This window comes from Carcharodon carcharias, chromosome 17 (genome assembly GCF_017639515.1).
Source record: "Carcharodon carcharias isolate sCarCar2 chromosome 17, sCarCar2.pri, whole genome shotgun sequence".
Lineage (NCBI taxonomy): Eukaryota > Metazoa > Chordata > Chondrichthyes > Lamniformes > Lamnidae > Carcharodon > Carcharodon carcharias.
This window is the reverse complement of record NC_054483.1, coordinates 45,060,368-45,082,654: the sequence shown is the minus strand read 5'-3', so window position 1 is coordinate 45,082,654 and position 22,287 is coordinate 45,060,368. Positions and strand designations below refer to the sequence as shown.

At 43.8% G+C, this 22,287-nt stretch overlaps 1 protein-coding gene across 8 annotated transcripts in view; it reads left to right on the top strand.

The window, feature by feature from the left end:
- mypn (myopalladin) overlaps window positions 1-2,329 on the top strand; it is a 451,051-nt gene extending 448,722 nt beyond the window's left edge. For all 8 annotated transcript variants that reach the window (XM_041210119.1, XM_041210117.1, XM_041210118.1 and 5 more), the window contains one exon: window positions 2-2,329. In XM_041210119.1, coding sequence (XP_041066053.1) covers window positions 2-168 — 167 coding nt within the window. In that variant the 3' untranslated portion in view covers window positions 169-2,329. The remainder of the gene's footprint in view (window position 1) is intronic.
- The last annotated feature ends 19,958 nt before the right edge of the window (window positions 2,330-22,287 follow it).

Sequence of the window (22,287 nt, the reverse complement as noted above, 5' to 3'; positions counted from 1 at the left end):
GCACAGTGGCACCAGCAGATTACACAGCCAATAAAGCAAGTGCGGCCTTCAGGCAATCGATACGCAGCTCTCACTGGCCAAGGACTTGACTTTAAATCTGCCTTCTCGTCAGGAGACAGCTCGCAGTTCCCAACCAAACATGGAGTGATGGAGAGCGATGAACTGTGAAGTTATTTCATTATTTTTGCTTTTGCAGGACTTAGAACTGTGAAGATAAGAGAGGCCAAGTGATTCAGGTTTACATGAAGTTGTTTTTCTATGTCCTTGGTGCCTTTGTGAATGTTGCAAGCAGCACAATTGAAATGGTGATTTTAAGTAGAGTGCAGATGCTATGTAGAAGCAATATGATGATTTCTGTAACTCCTTGTTAATATGGTTGGAAAACTCAACTTATTGAATATAAATGCAAGCAACATCCCAGTTAAAATAATCATGGAAAATTGGATGACAGTCACCAAAGAATATCTTGTTTATTTGAATGTCTGTTATTTCTGTGTTTGTGGAGTTTTCAAAAGCATTGGGATAAGGAAGGTGGTCAGACTATTAATTGGCACAATACGAAGTGTTTGATTCTCATCTGCAAAAGGATGTTTTTCACTCAAATGTAGCTTGCAATAGCTCAGACATGCTCCGCAGAACCATAGCATATTGAATAGCTTGTGTTTCTTTATTATAATCATAACTGGTATAGTGCAGCAAGTTGTTTGTATCAGTTAAACCCATTGACTGCAGTGGACATTGTTACTCAAGCGTTTCTGTGCTTATTTATAACTATGCAAGTGAATCTTTTGATTGTTTATTAAAATGGTTAACTTTCTTTCCCTCAGAACTGTTTTGTCAGCATTTACACTGTTAAGCATGAAGCAGCTAATCACAACGAGACAATTGATTGTGGGGCTCCCTAAATCTACTTCAGTATTTACATTGGCTAGGATTTTACAGTTGTAAAAATGGCAAAACTGTCAATGTTTGCTGCCGTTCCCTTGTGAAACTGAAACAACTCCTGAGGTCCTCAAATGTGCAGTTAAATTTGGAAATTCAGAAGTCGCTACCAATAATTCCCTGCTCCTCCATGGGATGCGCCATTAAATTCCTTGCAGATGGAAATCAATTAGAAATCAATGGATTGATATCCACTTCCACTTTCTAAACTATTAGTCTCGCTGTAAAATCCGTTCAAAATTTTACACCTTGTTAAATGAGATGTAATTGGGTTTTTAAGGGTGTTCAGAATTACTGCTAGTCAACAACCTTTCTAACCCCCAAAATGATTTTGAAATCAGTGTAATATCAAAATTCTCTATTCTGTAGGTTTTCAAAAACAAATATTTTTTGAAGTTTAACACATTTCAGCTTCTACTTTAATCCCATGTGTATGTTACAATCTTTATTTTGCTTTTGGTAAAATTTTAAAAAGTGAATGATAAAATCTGCTTGTTACTTCTTGGTTTTCGCTCTTTGAGAATTCTTCAATGTGATTGGCTGCTTAGCTTGCATGCTGGCAAAATTGCTGTATGCCAGATATCCCCTTTAGTTGATGCCAAAATGAAATTAACTTCAGGAAAAAGATGAAACACACAGCCCAGCAATTGCTAGATCTTTTGTGCATGGCTTTCTTTGAGGTCAGCAAGTTCTTTTTATTTTTTCATGGGATGTGGGCATGGTTGCCCATCCCTGATGATGGGATGCAATCAGAGCATTAGCCTGGGTCTCTGATATACTAGTCTAATATCATTACCACTACACCACCATCTCCCTCTAGTGTCATCACTTTGTCACTGACTGCAAAACCCAGGCCAGTAATTCCATCTGGTTGGTAATAAGCTGACCCCATAGCCACCGTGTATGATGGCTGGGACTTCACCCCTTCTCCATTCAAAGTCAACAAATGACAATTCCACTTCAAACTATAAATTGCTTTCTGGACCCAGACAGAGGGGAGCTTTTAATAAATCAGTCAATAAATGCTCATCTGTATGGAGTCTTTTTTACCTATCATGCTAGCTAACAACAAGTTACTTGTTAAAATGTCACATATCCAACCAAATACCCACCGACAAACATAGGAACTGTTCCACAACAGTTAGCTATTTATTTTCATTTTACAGATATTTTTGACAACAAAATCATGTGAAATAGCCTTTTAGATTTTCTGAGAAATGCTTCAGGTTGTTTAGCAGTTCACAGTACCTTTCCTGATTCAGTATATACAGGCTGCAATATTACATAAAGTGCCAGGTTAGCTTAAGCCAAGTGTTTTAATGTAAACTTGCACTTGTAAAGAAATAATGGATTGTTTATCTTGTGAATAAAGTTTTATTTATTCCAATATATTTTCAAGCTGTGAACTTGCTTGGGGGATATCTGCCAGTGAGGCGACAATGAAGCAGAATGGCTATGGTTAGAGGACTTGAGCCTATTTTGCCACCACTGCTTGCTGACATGCACTTCCTGCTCATTACTTATCAAGCCATTTGATTGGCTTAGATTTCATACTCATGAACTAACAAGTCAGATAGGTAATGCATGATAATGCATTGAGATCTTAACTTCCACGTTGTGGTGGTGAAGAAAATAGCAGAGTTCAAAAGGATGGGTTTATAACAATGACAACTTGCACTTATGTTTAATGCAGTAAAACACTGCTGCCCTTTCTGCCAGGCCTTTGACTGGGTGATGAAGGAGCCTACCTAACTCAGGCCTCACTCATCCATGATTAATATAGAACCTAATGCAATTTTAATTGCCTACTGTGTGACGGCTTTCTCCTCTGTGCCTGGCCACACCACTTCCATATCTTAACTTCCTTTCTTCCTTTTGGTACTGCTTCCAGATAGAAGATAACCAGGTCACATGGACAACTATTTCTTATTATCCAAGAAAATTGCAATTGATCCCTTTACAATTGATGCAAACTCTTAAAAAATTTTCGCAAACATTCTTCAAAATAATTACAGTTTCCCCAAATATTGTAAAGAAATTACAAATTTTTCTCACTGTTACTGCTTCTGGATCAAAGCTTATCACAACAGGATAGTCCACCATGGGAACATCACAGCTAAACATGATCGTGCACACATCTACTTTCCACACATGCACTTTCAAGAAGGATCACCAAGTGCTGAACAGCAGCAAGAAAACCTGATATCCTGCATTCTATTCCAAGTCCCCTTTGGAGGTCAGTTATCACAGTAAAAACCATGGCCTCTATATAAAATCCCAACAGGAAGCAAAGGGTCAGGGTGGTGTTAAAATCATCCGCCCTGAAGCAATTTTCACTGAAGCCAACAGATTCCATTAGTCTTGTAACATAATGAGGACCCTGAAATGAAACTTAAGTGCAGCCTGGGTTTGTCACAGGTTGCCAAGAAACTAGAAATGGGAATGCTTATTGGAGTTCATAATTTTCCACATGAAAGCTGCTGCAATCACAGGTGCACCCTCAGTTTATTACGAGCTAATGTCTGGCAGCGGTTCATGGCTTCAGATAGTGATGTGGAGATTCTAGAGTTGTCAAGGGGCAAGTTCATTATGGGAGCTGCTATGGTCACAGTGTGAGGACCACATGAACCTCTTTGTCACTAAGATTGAGACCATTCATTCAGCTACCTCTGCTGCTAGCCTCCATTCCTAGTCCACCAAACCAAGATTTCCCCCCTGCCCCTGCTCTGAACTTGCATATTTCCCTAGCTTCTTTCACATCTCATCTCATGTCCTCTCTAACCGCATCTTGTTCAGAAGATCAACCTCCTACTGCATTAATCCTATCCCATCAAACTGCTGACTACACAACTGTTATGACGTGGCAGATGATGTGTGGCAGGTACACCAAATCCACACGGGAAACTTGGTCATACTATCACAACGGTTTTGCAATTTGTATTTATAATAAGAAGTTATGTGCACTAAATTCAGAAGTAATAAGTCCACCAAGATTTTAAAAGTTAAATGTAAATATTTATTGACAAAGTGAAAGATTTCAAGCACATGCAAGATGACTACAATTACTACAATAATAACTCCTAAAATTCCTAACTAACCTGACCCCCTCTTTAAGGCAACAGTCCAAAATAGATTTTAAATTTAAAACAGAACAAGTAAGTTAACACAATAACCATTTGACAGTGGAATTCCAAATGGCTTTTCCCCAAATTCATTTTCGTTATATAGCAGACTTGTGCACAAATGACTGGAGACTTCATTAAGGCTATTTCACACATTCCTGTTAGATCTTAAAAACAGAAAATGCTGAAAAAACTCAGCAGGCCTAACAGTCTGTGGAGAGAAAAACAGTGTTAACATTTCGCGTCTGTATGGCTCTTCTTCAGAGCTAAAGAGAAATAAAAATGTGATGAAATTTATGCTGTTTCAGGTGGTTTGGAGCAGGTGATGTTGGATAGAAGGCCAGCGATAGATGGGGGAAAAGGAGAGATTGACAAAGATGTCATGAACAAAAGGACAAAGGAGGTATTAATGGTAGTGGTAAGGGCTAAAGGAGGTGCTGATAGTGGCATTAAGGTAAGAAAGCAGAATGTGATGATAGCAGGACAAGGGTAAGCACTCTGAAGAACAACATGAACAAGTGACAGATGGCCTTTGTGGGGGTGGAGTGGGGATACATCAATGACTGTTTCAGTGCTGCTTCTTGCCCTCATCTGGACCTGGAAAAATTAACCAATTTTACTTCCAATTTCCTCCCCTCCATCACCTTCACATGGACCATCTCCAACACTTCCCTTCCCTTCCTTGACCTCTCTCTCAATTTCTGGTGATAGACTGTCCACCAATATTCATTATAAGCCCACCCACTTTGACTACAGCTCCTCATATCCTGCTTCCTGTAAGGACTCCATCCCATTCTCTCAGTTCCTTCACCTTCGTCACATCTGTTTTGATGACGCCACTTTCCAAAACAGTGCTTCTGACATGTCTTCCTTCTTCCTTCCTTAACCGAGGTTTTCCACCCATGGTGGTTGACAGGGCCCTCAACTGTGTCTGACCCATCTCCCATGCCTCTGCCTTCACAGCCTCCTCTCCCTCCCAGAACCATGATAGGGCCCCACTTGTCCTCACTTTTCACCCCACCAACCTCCGCATTCATTTCTGCCAACTCCAGCATAATGCCACCACCAAACACATCTTCCCCTCATCCCCCCCTCAGCATTCTATAGGGACTGTTCCCTCCGTGACAACCTGTTCCACTCCTCCATCACCTCCAACTCCTCATCCCCCTCCCATGGCACCTTCCCATATAATTTCAGAAGGTGTAAGACCTGCCCCTTTAACCCCTCCCTCCTCATCATCCAAGGGCCCAAACACTCCTTTCAAGTGAATCAGTGCTTCACTAGCACCTCCTTAAATTTAGTCTACTGTATCCGCTGCTCCCAATGTGGTCTCCTCTACATTGGAGAGACCAAACACAGACTGGGTGACCACTTTGCAGAACACCTTTGGTCTGTCCACAAGCATGACCCAGACGTTCCTGTCGCCTGCCATTTCAACACACCACCCTGCTCTCATGCCCACATGTCCGTCCTTGGCCTGCTGCAATGTTACAGTGTACGCAAACTGGAGGAACAGCACCTCATCTTCTGATTAGGCACTTTACAGCCTTCCGGACTTAATATTGAGTTCAACAACTTCAGACCATGGACCTGCCCTCCATCCTCACCCCTTTTTTACCGCCTTTTTCAGTATTCATTTTAATTTTTTAATTTTAATTTTTTATTCTTTTAATTTTTTAGTCACTTATTTTTATTTATTTTCATTTTTATTCATTTATTCATTGTTTTATCCCCACCTTTTATCCTATTTTCGATCTCTTCCCCACACCACCGTTTCCTCCCCCCCCATCCCACTCCTGCAAGGGCCATCGGTCACTTGCTCATATTGCTCTTTCCAGAGTGCTTACTCTTATCCTGCTATTATCACATTCTGCTTTCTCACCTTAATGCCACTATCAGCAACTCCTTTAGCCCTTACCATTACCATTAACACCTCCTTTGTCCTTTTGTTCATGACGTCTTTGACTGTCCTTTTCCCCCACCTATCGCTGGTCTTCCATCTAGCATCACTTGCTCCAACCCCCTTAAACAGTATAAATTTCATCACATTTTCACTTCTCTTTAGCTCTGAAGAAGAGTCATACAGACTCAAAATATTAACTTTTTTTTTTCTCCACAGATGTTGTTAGGCCTGCTGAGTTTTTCCAAGATTTTCTGCTTTTGTTTCAGATTTACAGCATCTGCAGTATTTTGCTTTTATCCCGTTAGATCTTACATGACCTTCCCCCACATAGCCTTTCATTCTCCCTTATGTATGTTTCTCTCTTTTTAATATGTAAATTCTATTGTACCATATGTCTTTGAAACTGTATCTTTCTCATAATATAAAAACGTTCATGTTGCCAATATCATCAGTAACCTTTGGGAAAAATAAACACACTCCTTAGCCCTGTCTATCTGGCTAGTTGTAAACAGACCAAGATCCCTTTGAAATCCAAGTAATCCCCTCATTTATCTAAAAATGCAAATTCCCTTCACACCTGACATGCTAAGCCAGCATCTATGTTTACTCATTAGCATGTCAAGCACCATTTTCTTTTGATGATTTAAAGCTTGTAGTCTGTTTGACTCCAAATGTAATTAAATCACACAGACAGACCCAACTATACTTACCTCCATAAACCTACTTCACAATAAACCAAAAAAATTATGAAAATTATTATACTTTTGTTACAACTTCCCTTCCTGGCTGCCATGTTAGCTGATATTGTTACCTATTGCTTCTGCTCGGGGTCTGTCCTCCCTCTTTTTAAATCTGCCATCATCACCCTACTGCTCAAAAAATCCAACCTTGATCCCTCTGTTGTTACAAATTAAGCTCCGTCTCCAACTTCTCTTTCCTCTCCAAAGTCTTAGCTTAGACAGTGATGTCACCCCTTGTTTGAACCTCTCCAGCTAGGTTTCCTTTCCTGCCACTGGAGAATGCCCCTTATCAAAGTCACAAGTGATGTTCTATGTGACTGTTACAGTGGTAAAATATCTCTCTTCATTTTCACCACTTCTCTGCAGCTTTTGACATGATTGACCACAAAATCCTCCTCCAGCACCTCCCCTGATGTCTACTGGGTGGGACTTCCTCGCTGGGCTTATCATTATTGCCAGAATGTCGTGGGCCAGCAGCACAGAGTTCCGCCATTCTCCCTGTGTGCTGTCAGCACCTGTGAGGTGCAGCTGACTCCCCATCTCATCAACATCTGTGTCTGGTGACAATGTGGTCCTGAAAGGTTCAGCTCACGAAGGATGCCCATAGGATCAGGAGAAGTTAGTTTCCATGCTGCATCTCCATATTATGACCCTGTTCACAGAGCGCAAGTGAGCTGCCATCAGCCAGACAGGAGTCAGACATTCACATAAATTACGTAAGGATCAATGGAGTGTCCCCATTGCATGTCATCATCATCCTCCTGAATTGAGCAACTATTAGGGCCTCCACTGTGTCTCCGTGACAGGAGCATTATCACAGAGGATATATGCACTTCCGTAAGCCAGACTGGAGTCAAACATTCACAGATGCAATGTGAAGATCTATGGTATCTCCTCACTGCATGTCATCATCATCCTCCACAAATCTAGCAGCTATGGGGGCCTCCCAAGCACGTCTTCCTCATCTGGCCAGTACGATGGCCTCATCACCATCATCCTCACCTTCGAGGACCTCCTCACCCTCATCCCCATAGACGTCCTCCTCATTGGAGGAGATATCCAGCTCAGACAGTTCCTCACCCTGTTGCAGCGCCAGGTTGTAAGGAGCACAGTAGACGACAACAATGCATGACACCCTCTGCAGACTGTATTGCAGGGCTCCATCAGACCGGTCCAGGCACCAGAACCTCATTTTCAGATCCCACCAGGTTGCAAGTTGCTGCATGAGCATCATTATAGCGTTGCTCTGCTGCAGCCTGAGGCAGCCGCACGGGTGTCATCAGCCACATCCTCTGCCCCCTGCAGCCTCTGTGGACAGGGATCTGAAACAGACTAAAGATGTAGGAGTTGGGGACACTCCTTGAGAAGATCACACACAGACCTACAGGATGTGTTTATGTTGGTCACAGACCAGCTGAACATTCAGCGAGTGGAAGCCCTTGCAGCTGATGTAGTTGACCGCTTGTTGCCATGGAGATCTGAGTGCCATGTGAGTGCTGTCGCTGTCACCCTGCAACTGTGGGAAACCAGAGATCTGGGCAAATCCCAGCGTTCCTGCTTCATGGCTTTCCTGGTCCTGGGTGGAATACACAAAGTTGTGTGCCTTCACTAACGTGGCATCTGTGACCTCATGGATGTATTTGTGGGTGGAGGCTTGTGATATCCCACAGAGATCACCTGTGGAGCCCTGAAAGGAGCCACTGGTGTAAAGATTGAGCGCCATGGTCACTTTCACGGCCACTGGCAGTGTTATGCCCTCCATGTCCCCTTGGTGATAAATCCTGCAGCAAGTGCAGATGTGAGTGACCAGTTCCCTGCACTGGTTCTCAGTCATCTGCAGGAATGAAAGGCGATAGACCCTGGGTCTAGCTGGATGGTGACCAGCGACGGCTCCCTGTGGCTCTTCAGCAGCGTGTGCGCGAGCCCCAGCCACCCCTTCTTCCAGAGGGTGCTTTTCCTCCCTCTGCACAGCCAGGCACCTCCATCACTCTCTTCTCCTTTGTCTCCACTCTCTGAATGGCATGAGGCATACAGCTAGGTCACCAGGCTCCATGTTGCTGAAGTACTCCTCCTGCAGGATGAAAGAGAGAGGCACATGGGTTAGCCTGGATGGCCTGAATTTAATGCACTGCATGGCTGCCCGAAACCCCACCTATCTTCGCCCCACTCCACATGACCGATTGGCAGCAGCTTTGCCCACTGGACTGCACGCTGTGCTCTCAGCTCAGGCACAGGCATTCTCCTAACCCACACTGCAAGGCTGCTCTGTTAGCTTGAACCACGGAGGAGACTGGTCCAAACCGGGATGATGACATTGCAAGAGGCTGTGAGCACCTCCACCAGTGACTGCTCCATGGCCAGCTTTAGCAAGGAGATTATACAATGTGCCCAGTTGTCCAACTGTTCTGCAACCCACTAAAACACTCATTAGTTTGCAGTCTGTACCCAAGGGATGAAGACCTCTGGAGCATTTGGTGGCATTTGGATGCCCCTGCGTTGCTTGAGTGGGCAGATAAGCTTGATGCCTGACTCAAAGCATGTTAACCTGGCTGCGTCTGAACTGTCTCGGCTGTGGAGAAATGGTCCCTTTATATAAGTTTTCCCTAATGCGTGGCCGCTTCTCTCCCCCCACCCGACCCCATTTGTGCTTGTGTGCTACCTTCAGCTGCAGGGCAGCCCTTGACTCCATACCAACTTGCCCAAATAGCAGGGCAGCCCTTGCCCTGGCATTGCACTGTCAACCAGCCGAGAAATTGTGACTTACCTGTGCCCTCATCTGAATGCGCAGCACCTCAACCTTGAAGTCCAACAGGTGACCCGGGCAAGCGCTGCGCAATATTTCTGTGCACTCACCTCTGAGATCCCCTCATAATGCAGCTCGCCAGGTACATGTTATAAATGCTGTTGTGAAACACGCCGACGTGCAATCACAGCAATGTGCCTGGATGATCCAGCATGGGGGGATGATTCCGGCGAGCAGGGCTTATAATAATATGCAGATATATTAAAATGATGTTCCCAACATGAGGGGCGGGAACATGGCCGCCATTGACAGGCAGAGCAGACGATTTCAAACTGGTTTCACAGCATCGTGAAACCGATTTTTGGTCTTCCCACCATATTGTCTACTCACGCCCGGCTTGATGCCTGACACCAGCGGGCACGTAAAATTCCACCCTTCATCTCTGTTCTTCCCTTCTTATCCACCTGGGTCATTGCAGAAACGTTTTAGTTCCAGAATCCTAATTAAAATCATTTTAGTTCCAGAATCCTAACTAAAATCGTTTTAGTTCCAGAATCCTAACTAAAACTCTTAGTAAAAATAACAAGCTTTGATATTCATGCCCCTTTATTGTGGAATGACATTTGAACCTTGTTATAGTGATTGTGGTTCCGATAAATGTAGAACTGTGGCTTTAAGAATAATCCTGTGTTGTAAGATCACATGATCCATGTAAACTAATGAGTTAGCAGCATGGAGAACCTCTGGGAAAGAGTTCTTTAGTTGTAGAGTTTGATGCACACATGTAGTTGCTGCTGCTGTCTTGTAAATAAAATTTAATGTGTCCACTGAGAAAAGTTGCCTGGCAAATCAACTCTATAACAATCTGGTAATTAGGATAAATCAGATTTGGTGCTGTCCCTTGTCCAGCAATTGTGAGTAGCTAGGCTCATTAAAAAGAAAGGAAGAGACAATAATCCGAGATGCCACAGTTTGGCACAATTGATCCCTTTGAATCAGCCACAGATGATTGGTCTCAATATATAGAACACCTTGCATTCCACTTTCAAGCCAGCAAAATCACTTGGGGAGGAAAAGAGGAGAGCGATTCTCCTGAGTATTTCAGGGAGCAAGACGTACAGTTTAATTTGAAGCTTCACAGCACCCAGTGCCACAGATTTAAAGACCTTCAGTGAATAAGTAGACCTCATTAAGGGACATTTTCAACCCAAGCCCTCAGTCACAATGCAGAGGTTCAGGTTCAATTCACGGAATAGAGCCCTGAGAGAGACCATTGCTACCTAAGTGGCAAAATTAAAACAGCTAATGGAATATTGTGACTTTGGTGAAGCCCTGAATGATATGCCCAGGAATTGTTTGGTATGAGGAGTGCAGGAGGATGATATTCAGCTAAGATTGCTTGCTGAAGTGAATCTTAAATTTAAGAAAGCATCAGAAGTAGCACTTGTGATGGAAAGCATTGTAATGGATTCACAAGCAATTCAAGGGGCACAAAATGGTGCTGTTCCCCTAGTTGGGCGGGAACAGTCAGCAGAAAGTGGTGCAAAAAGCCTGAACTCTGCCACGAAGTGGGAAACGGCCGCCGCTATCTGAAAACTTAGAAGGAACAACTCAGCAGCAAAGTTGGAAACTAATTTTTATCGACGTGGAAGCAATCATACTCCCAACAATTGGAAATTTAAAAAGGTAGAGTGTTATTTTTGTCACAGAAGTGGGCACATATTGAAACATTACAAAGTGAGATTAAAACAGGCTTCCAGACAACAATTACAGTCCAATGAAGTATATTGTGTGGAAGAGCCAGAAGCAACCAATTCTGACATTTAATCCTTATTCAACATGAAAGTTGGGAAGACAGAGCCAATTACTGTCACTGTGTAAGTGAATGGTAAACCCTGAAAAACGGAAGTAGACATGGGTGCTTCTGTAAAAGGAGAACACACTTTCACATATTTAAATAAAAGTGATCAACAATTAAATTTGGAACCAACACTTGCCAAGTTGAAAATGTACACAGGCGAAGAAATCCAGGTAAAAGTTATCACCAGAGCAACAATTCATTATAGAAACCAATTGGCACAGCTACCAGTGATAGTGGTAAAAGGTGAAGTGCCAAGCCTTCTAGGCCATGATTGGTTAAAGGAGATTAAATCAAACTGGTCCAAAATCTTCCAGTTGTGAGCAGGGGGCTGCCAGAGCTGCTAAAAAAAATGACACCGTCTTCAAGGATGAATTGGGAAAATCCAAGGCCTAAAGGCCAAGATTTACCTGGACTCACAAGCAACTCCTTGCTTCTTGTAAGCAAGACCAGTATCAGTCGCCCTGAGAGAGAAGATTGGCATTGAATTGAACGGGCTAGAGAGGCTGGGTGTCATTAATGTTAGGGGAGGAAACAGATAAAGAAGTTCAATTGTTAATTATTAGGTTGTTTAAAAAAGTACCCATTTGATTGTATAAATGGGATAACAGCTGAGACTAGTTCTCTTGGTAGACAGTTTTATGACAAACAATAAAACACTGTCTGAAGGCGAATGTCTTGATTTCGATCTTTTTTTTTAAAAAACTAGTGTAAATTTAACAGTGGTATCAGAGGATGGTTGCTGCTTGTAAGTAAAAGATTGGAAACTAAGCTTTCTTCGGACAAAAGACTATATTTGGAGTTAACTTTAAGATCCCAGGGGACTTCTGCACTACCTGCCTACTTCTCTTGGACTGCCTGGTGGTCATCCATTCCCTCTCTGTCTCCAGACACTTGAGCTGCAGTGTGATCACTTCCCTGAATGTACTATCCATGTAGCTCTCAGCCTCGCAGATGCACCACAGTGACTCCAGCCACCACTTGAGCTCTGAAACCTGGAGCTCAAGTTTCTGCAGGTGGCAGCACTTCCTGCACATGTGGTCATCTAAGATACCGGTAACTTCCATGACTTTACTCATAATACGCATTGTCCATCTGGACAATGTACTGATAACTGGATTCACAGAAAAGGAACACTTGGCTAATCTAGAAGAAGTTCTGAAACGATTTTTAAAAGCAGGAGTGCGCCTAAAGAAGGAAAAATGCACTTTTCAGGCAAATGAAGTAATTTATTTGGGCCACTGGGTAGATGCCCAATGGTCATACCTAGTTGAAGAGAAGGTTAAAGCAATCAGAGAGGCACCTGCACCTAAGAACATCTCTGAACTTAAATCATTTTTAGGGTAAATTAATATGGCTGATTTCTACCAAATTTATCAACAGTTCTAGCCCCTCTACATTCACTGCTAAAGAAAAACCAGCGTTGGGTTTGAGAGTCTTCCCAAGAAGAAGCCTTCATGAAAGTCAAACAGCTCTTGCACTCTTCAAATTTGTTAGTAGACTATGAACTGACAAAGGAATTGGTGCTAACCTGCGATGCGTCCCCTATGGAGTGGGAGCGGGATGATCTCACAAGATGAACGACAGTACAGAGAGGCCAATAAGCTACGTATCCAGGACACTTACCAGAGCTGAAGAAAGATATTCTCAGATTGAAAAGGAAGGTCTGCCGATTATTTTTGAAGTTTAAAAAAAAATTCCACCAATATGCAAGGGCGATTTTTCACGATAGTATCAGACCACAAACCACTTTTGGGTCTGTTTAGCGAAGACAAGGCTACATTTCCTATAGCTTCTGCACAATTACAAAGATGGACCATAATTTTGGCAGCATCTGAATACACCTTTGTACATGAACTAAGGATTCATATAACCAATGCCTTCTTTGGAAAGAGAGTAATGACCATGTCCCAATTTCCCAAGAGCTCGTATTAGTGATGAATTTCCTGGATTCCGCACTAGTCTGTGCCAGGCAGATAAGACACTGGACAAATTGTGATCCAGTCCTGTCTCCAGTGAGAGACCAATTGTTGTATGGATGGTCACAGGAAACAGTCTCTGATAAATTGAAGCCATTTTTCAACCGAAGACACGAAATGAGCGGTCACAATGGTATTCTATTATGGGGTGCAAAAGTAGTTGTTCCTTAACAAGGAAGGGAACCACTCTTAGTAGAGTTACACAGTGCCCATCCAAGAATCTCACGAATGAAGATGCCAGTGCAAAGTCATCTTTGGTGGCTGGGGATGGACGGTGATATCGAGAAGGTGGTAAAACCGATGGCAACAGCTACAAAAGTTACCAGTGGCAGCCCCATTACAGCCATGAGAGTGGCCTGGTAGACCCTGGGTGGGATTGCATATGGATTACCTCAGTCCTTTCCTTGGAACCATATTTCTACTGGTTATAAATGTTCATTCCAAGTGGTTAGACATTTATGAGGTAAAATTGTCAATGTCAGGTGCTACTATAGAAAAAGTACAGAAAAGTTAAAGGGAATGTAATAATTATAGTTTTGATAAATGTAGGACTGTAGCTTTAAGAATAATCCTGTGTTGTGAGATCACATGATCTGTATAAACCAATGAGTTAGCAGTGTGGGGAACCTCTAAGCCAGAGCTCCTCTTTAGTTATACAGCTTGATGTACACATGTAGCTGCTGCTGCTGTCTTGTAAATAAAGTTAAATATGTCTACCAAGAAAAGTTTTCTGGAAAATCAATTCTATAACACTTGTCAATTGTGAAGTGATAAGTAACCTGTAGACAAAATTGAAATATATTCAAATAACTTTAGATCACAATTTTTCCTGTGTACATGCAAGGACGAGACAAAAGAAAACATTAGAAAGCAGTTTCACTGCTTGCCTACATTAACTTTGTGTTCATGGTTATAGGTGGAGAAATTATAGACGATAAAATACCTGCATGTCCAGGGGGTGTCACGTACATAGGAAGTTTGACCTTGTGATACAACATCTGTGTCACCATTGTCCAACCTGGTATTTTGAAGCTTATTATAATTCACACTGAAGCAAAGACTGAGTTCAAATGGCTGGTGTCTTCCCCAGCTGGCAGTACACTGGCTCAGTGCAGCAAGATATTCCTTCAAAAGGGTTTTTTGTGTGAAATTTTAACTTACACTTGGGGTAGGGGGGGCAAGTCAATGACAAAACACCTCAATCATCTTCTAAATCTACAATTCAACCATATATTTGAACAAAATGTCTGACATTACTGTAAGGGTATGAGCAAAATTTTCCCTTTGTACACTTCTTTTGTTTGCTGAAATGCAGCTTTACCTACAACCAGTCATTCCCTGTATTTGTAGCACATCCTAAATATATAAGACACCTCTTGTATTACCACCCACAGTAACATGGATTGTGTGTGTGTGCAATTCATAGGCCATGTGCACTAGGCATTTAATGCACTTGGCTAAAATGTTTAACAACTACCTGAAATATCAGGACAAAAGATCAGGATAAGTTTTTTTTTAATCAATGTGCTCAAAAAGGGTTTTAGTATATTTTTATTATAAATTTACAAAGGGTAACCTGGCAGAAAGGCACAACACTTGCATAGAATCTTGTATCTATGCCCCCCTCCATTCTTTACCCCTCAACTACTGGAAAATTTAATTTTCTGTTGAGCCTATCCCATCCTTTCATAATTTTTCCACCATGTTTCTCTGTAAACCGCAGTTAAACATGGAAGGCAGGATGTTGCTCTCTGACTTACCCTGCTTCTGCAGAGGCTGCATTACACCAGTACCTCACTCAGACACTCAGCATTGAAGCATTTGAAGGGCTCGAGTTTACAGGGGCTTCACATTAGATACCCCATCATCACACCAGAGAAATTTAAGGTTGTCCATTCAAGTGTCAGTGAATTTTGAAGGCATGATAAGTCTTAATCACTGGTAAACAACCTTCTGACAGGAAGAAGCAGGGAGTCACATTCCTTCAGATTTTAATCAAGTGTATTGTTTCCCTTTTTCTTTCGGTCTCTTATTTCCCTCCTAAGCCCCCTCTTAATCCCATCTTTTTCTCTCTTTTCCTATCTCCCTGCCATTTTTTCAGTTTCTGCATGACTTGACAATGGGTTTGATATGCTAACTTACATTCCCTGCTTTAGGCTCTGTGGAGGGGAATTGTGACCCTTGAGTTTGGAAGGGAGTATGGGATAAAGATGATTGATTTTTAGAGTTGGAGCACAAACCGGCTCCCATGTGTCATTTTGGGATTTAACAGAGGTGCATTTGGATTCCTACTTGCCAAAGTCAGGGATATCCTAATTGGATGCAGGCGACTAATGTTCAGTAATTAATCCCTAAGGATACACCAGTGAGGTATTTTTGAATTGCTTTTAATTTTGACTCTAAATTTTACTTGAGCAGCATGGGTTTCCTGTGGCTGTAATAGCAGACTAGGGAAACAGAGGTAAGTTTCGGCAGCAGTTCAGGTGTGTTTAACTTTGTCCTTGTCCCATCTGAATAAAATTTCATTTATTATCACTGCTGCGTCAGCTCTTTCTGGAAGGTGCCTGGCAAAGTGTGCAGGTGTTAATGTCACTTTTTCAATATTTGAGGATTTCAAATTGACAGATCAGCATTAATGCTTTGGGTGTGTTTGACAATGCATCAGAAGAGGTTGACCATCCATATTATGTGACCGTGTTATGGTGGGAACAGCTTCTCCACAAGACAGAGAATCACAGGAGGGAGGTTTAAATGAGGAGGAGGATAAGGGAGTTGATCACTGATCTACAGATGAACAGAACATTGAAGAGGAGGAGGAGGATGAATGTGAGGCATGCATTGCCAGTCTAGCCACTTATATTGTTGCCCAGGTAGCCAGGATAGCCTTAATGTCATGATGGTTCAACCTGATGTGAAGATAGCAAATGAAACTCTGCAGCCAACTCCCACCACCAGCCACAGCCCCTCCCTCACCCCAACCCCTACACCAACGCCCCTCACACCCCAACCAATACACCCCCACCAACAATCCTCCTCCCACACCAACACTGCTCACACCCCAACCAACACCTCTCACACCCCAATCAACACACCCCCACCAACACCCCTCACACCCCAACCAACACACCCCCACCAACACCCCTCACACCCCAACCAACACACACCCACCAACACCCCTCCCCCACACCAACATCCCTCATCCCGACCCAATACCCTTTTCTGCCCAACCAACACCCCTGCCTCAGCAACACCCCTACCTCCACCAACACCCACCCCCTCAACCAACATCCCTAACCTCACCAACACTCCCCCCACCAACAACCATCCCCCCACTAACACCCACTCCCACAACTACTGCTCACACCCCAGCCAACACCCCTCCCCCCACAACCACCCATCACCCCAACCAACACCCCTCCCCCAACAACCACCCATCCACCCCAACCAATGCCCCTCTCCCCACCAACACTCCCTCCCAACACCCCTCCCTCCACAACCACCCATCCACCGCAACCAACACTCCTCTCCCCACCATCACTCCCCTCCAACAACCCTCCCCCCCCAACACCCCTCCCCCCACAACTACCCCTCCACTCCAACCAACATCCTTCCCCCCATAGCAACCCCTCCACTCCAACCAACATCCCTCCCCCCACCAACACTCCTCCCCCAACCAACACCCCACCTCTGCATCAACCCTACACACCAACCACTCTTGTCCCCACCCAACAATAAGAAGTCCTTCCAACGATCATTCTCCATTTCATATCTGCCCAATCGTCTGTCTCATGTTCTGACAATCAGAATGAAACAAGTGAAAGGCTAAGCTGGTCTTTGGAATGTAATAAAGGGTGAGACATGGAAGTGACAGTAATTGTTGCATTTTAGGGGCCTATAAAGATGAGGAAGCTTATCAACATAACATTTTCTCAAATACCTGAAAATGTTTGAAAGCCACTGCTTTAGAGAAATTAGTATCCATGTGGTGTCACTTCCATCTTCTTTATGTCAAATCTCTGGTTAGTCATTTAACTTTCTGTTATTCTGTTGAGCTAAGCTTTTGGCTGCTTTGGCTACAGTTTAGCAGTGAAGTACTTTAGCAGAGTTTGTCAAGGCCTTGAACCTTTTCCTTTTGTTTGGAATTGCTGAATATGAGAATGTTTTACCTCCAAGCTTCCCAACAATAGAATAGAATCTTAGAATAATTACAGCACATTCAGCTCATCTGTCTGTCCTGACTCTCCTAAGGGGAAATTCATGTACTGCCACTCCCTCATCCTCTCCCCATATCCCTAACATTTCTTCTGTTCAGATACTTAGAAAATTTGGAAAGTGTAGAAACACGTCCACACAGAATCTCTGCCCATCATGCCTACAGCAGCTGAAAAACAAGCCGCCCCACCTAATCCCATTTTCCAGCACTTGGTCTGCAGCCCTACAGGTTACAGGACTTCAGGTGCATATCCAGACACCTTTTAAATGAGGTGAGGGTTGCTGCCTTGCCATACTGTCAGGCAGTGAGTTGTGTATGTGTTGGTGCTTTGAAAGAGCAGTCATTCTTAGTCCCACATCCCCACTTTTTATCCATAACCCTGGCAGTTCCTCATCCTCAAGTACTTGTCCAACTCCCTTTCAATATTCTTTATGGACTCAACTTCCATCAAGCATTTCAGATCCCAACAACCCTCTGAGTGAAAACAGATTCCCCTCATCTCTGTCTAGATTTTTTGTCAATGACTTTGGATCTGTGACCTCTTGTTATGGGCTCGCATGCTGGGGGAATAGCTTTTCTCTATCTACTCTATCAAAACCTTTTGAAAACTCAAACCTTAAACTTAACCTACTTTGCTCCAAGGAGAACAGTCCAAACTTTTCCAGCCTCTCCTCATAACTGAAGTACCGCATCCCGGGTAACGTCCTGGTAAACCTCCTTGGTGCATCCTTCCTGAAATATGATGCCGGAATTCTCCACAATATTTGAACTGATGCCCATTCAGTGATTTATAAAGCTTGAGCATGATATCTTTGCTTTTATGTTCTATTCCCCTCTTAAAAACCCAAGTACCCATACGTTTTTAAGCCACTTTATAAATTTGTCCTGCCACCGTTAAGGATTTGTGGAAATGAACGTAATGATTTCTCTGCTTATCCAGACTTTTCAAAATCATGCCATTTATATTACACTCTTTCCATATTAATCCTCTCAAAGTGCATTGCCTCACCCTTTTCCACACTGAACTCTCTCTGCCAAGCTTCTACCCATGTCACCATCCTGCCTATGTCATCCTGATGTCTGTGACTATCCTTGTCACTATCTACTACGTTGCCAAGTTTCACATCATCTGTAATCTTTAGAATGCTCTTCACCTGAGTCTAGGTCGATTATAAAAATTGAGCAGATTGTGCGCCAGGCAGTGTCTAACACTATTTGGTGTCCAGCCATTTGATTCTTGCTGCTGCTGTTAATGTCCTTTCTTAAACACACAGTTAAACATGCTGCATGAAGGACCCCTACCAGTGCTATCTAAAGGCATTTTATCCAGCTTACAATGAGGTGCTTTTGACTTTACTTTCTTGCTGCAGAGTTAATGGGAATACCGTGTCTGTGTTTGTTGGAGGAATTGACAGAAGTTTTTACAGAGGGGAATAATGCTAGGCCTTTGGAGGGAGTAGTGTGGATTTGAAAGGCCTTTAAGCAATAAACTTGCTGACAGTCATGAAGAATAGAGTTGGAATTCCTCTGGGGTTACAGCATGACACCAGAGAGGGGAAGCTGTTTACAGACGAAGGAGGAGGAGACTGTACCCACTGCCTGGAGTTTGAATAGTGCACTTCTCCTACCTCCACCTCAGCCAGGAGCAGTGTCTACAGTGGTTACAATTCACCGAGGAGGTGGTCACTGAACTGTGCCTTTTTCTTGAACCAGAAATTCAGTCAGGAAGCAGGGTGAGGACGATGCTGCCAATAGCTGTGAAGATCATCGTGACCCTCAATTTCTATACCAGAGGGTCCTTTCAGACTGGAACAGGCACCATCAGCAACATCTCTTTGTCAGTCATTCATTGCTGCATCAAGGAGGCTAACAGAGGCTCTGTCTGTCGGGTGATGGGACTTCATTTTCATCTCTCTAAGCAGGGAGAATCAGGAGGAGCAGGCACGTGGCTTTGTCAGGGTGGCAGGATTCTCGATGATGCAGGAAGCTATGGATTGCTGGCACCTGGCTCTGTGGGTACCACCTCTCAATGTGGAGGTGTACTGAAACTGGAAAGGTTCCCTTCCTGAACGTGCAGTTGGTGTGTGACCGCTCATAGACTATCATGTTGGTGAATGTCTGCTATCCTCGGAGCAGCCATGATGCTTTTATCCTGCATCACTCAGCTGTTCCCATCATCTCTGAGCCACCACGATGAACAGAAGGTGGCTGCTTGGCAACAAGGGATACCCTTTGTAAACATGGCTGATAACTCCCCTCCACAACATGTGGCCAGTGCTCCTCCATTGAGGACCATTCAGTAACTAGGATATGGTGGGGGAGGTCATCAGTAATGGCTCCACTACCTTGTTCATTTGTGGGGAGCCAGCCAGTGTTCAGTGTAACCTCTCCCAGTTCAGGATGGACTGCTCCACCCTCCACAATCTGACAGTCACAAAAGTACAGCCATTGCCCCCAGAGCTTCAGCAAACACCCCAGGAGGAAGAAGAAGAGGAGGGGGTGGAGGAAGGGAAAAAGCATCCAGAATAATTTGGACAGGCTGTCTGTGAGCATCTCACCAGACCCCGGTTCCCCTGAAAAAAATCCCCAAATCCCCATTGCTCCACACATTCCCGCCATTACAGATCGTCACAGCATCTTCTTTATCTCAGTGCTGAAACAAAGTCAACACAAAACAACCATTTGCATGTGGATGATGCCTCAGCAATCTGAATAACCTGTTGGAGCACAGAGAGCTGGACTGCAAGCCACTTTGAAAACTGAGGCCTGCTGAAATCCTGACAGCAATCTGAGCCTGCATGGCAACAAGATGGACTTGCATAGCAACAAGCAGGGATCTCCTGATCTCAGTCCGGGCCTTCAGACATTGTGGTGCAATGGAAGCTGAGACATTGGCCAGCAGATGGTCAGGGGCAGATGAACACAGGATATGACCTGAACCAGGCCTTAAATCCCAGTGACACCCACTGGGGTGGAAAGAGGGAGTTTTTCCTTTCGTGGCTCCATTGTTACTGCTGGCTATTTATTACAGACTGACTGCTGTTCCTCACTGAGCCCATTGAGGACGTCACTACTATTTGATGCTGCTGCTGCTAACTTCCTGTACGCCCGAGTGGCCCTGTCCTGGTAGTGTCCCTCTCTGTATTGGCTCACCCTGACCCACCATGTCTGAAAAACAATGAGATACTCCGATGTGACCTCACACCACCCGATAACATTCTTGGTATTATTAAGCTAATACGGAATGTTTGCAGAGTCCACTGAAGTAAGGACAACACTAACTTTATGAAAACATCTTTTCCTGAAGGCTCCCTCTTACCACAAGGTTTTCCAAGACAGCGCAAGGTCATTATGAGGATGTTGTCAGGACGGGAAAATTGCAGCTCTGATGAAAGATCGGAAAGGCTGGGGCTGTTCTCCTTGGAACAGAGGGGAAATTTGATTGAGATGCACAAAATTGTGAGGGGCCTGGATAGAGTGGATGAGAAGGACTGATTTACTTTAGCAGAGGATTAGTGACTCAGGGGCATGGATTTAAAGGGATTAGTAGAAAGATTAGAAGGAAAATGAGGAAAAACCTTTTTACCCGGAGGGTGGTAGACGTCTGAAACTCACTGGCAGAAACTCTCAATTCACTTAAAAGATGTTGGGATATGCACCTCAAGTGCTGTAGCTTGCAGGACTACGGACCAAATATTGGAAAGTGGGACTAGGCTGAGTGGCTGATTTTTTGACTGGCATAGGCATTATGGACCAAGTGGCCTCTTTCTGTGCTGTAAACATTCTATGCGATGTTGCATCACTTCCTGTGATGATACACACAGTATCTGAGTAGCATATTACACAATTAGAATTAACCCTTATCCTACATCTCCCCGCTCCCCTCCAAACCTCTGGCTTCCACTTCCATATTGCGAACACCAAATAAACCACAACTTTACTCTGGTGTGTTGCATCCTTAATCTTGTTCTCCTCTCTTAGGTCCTCTTCTTTCCTCCCTTCCCTTTATAGGGACAACTGTTGTGGTGGTTTCACGACTATATGAGATTGGGTCCTCTTCTCCTTTGGTGGAGATTGGGGAGGGTTGAGTCCTGCAGATGGTCCCTCAGACTCTGCTGGGCAGGAGGGGAATGGGTAGGTAACTCAGGCTCATCTGTCAGGTAGTCATCCAGATTGGTGACTGAATGCAGCATCTCTGGCCGGTTGGTGTGGGTAGATAACTACTTCCACTGATAGGAGGCTGCTTCTGTGTAGCAACAAGTGTATGTCTGTTCTGTTTCACCACACCGTTATCTGTTTGAATGAGGTAGGACTATGAATGAGGTGACTGTTCAATCACTAATTCATAGTGAGCTTGGTCTCAGATCCAGGTCTCCTGGTTGGAGGTCTGGCGGGTTGTCTTGTGATGTTTGTCATAGTTCCATATCTGGTTGGAATGGTTCTTGTCCTCTTTCTCTCTCACTTTGTCCAAATCATCAGTTTATACATAGGGCATGAGTATATGGGAGAGTAGGGAGTTGAGTTCTCAGGCTTCTTCCCATTAGGAGTTCACACGGTGCTAGGCTATTGGAGTGGAGTTGAACGATAGCTCAATGGTGCAGGTTGGATGTCATTGTTCTTCTTTAGTAATGCTTTCACTGTAGACACTCCTACACCACTGGCTTGAGGGTATCTTGCTGAGATTGGAACATGGACAAATCCATACAATGCTGTGAACTCCTTAAAGTATTCATTGGCAAACTGCGGTCCATTGTTGCAAATATCTCCTTCAGGGATGTGATCACGGC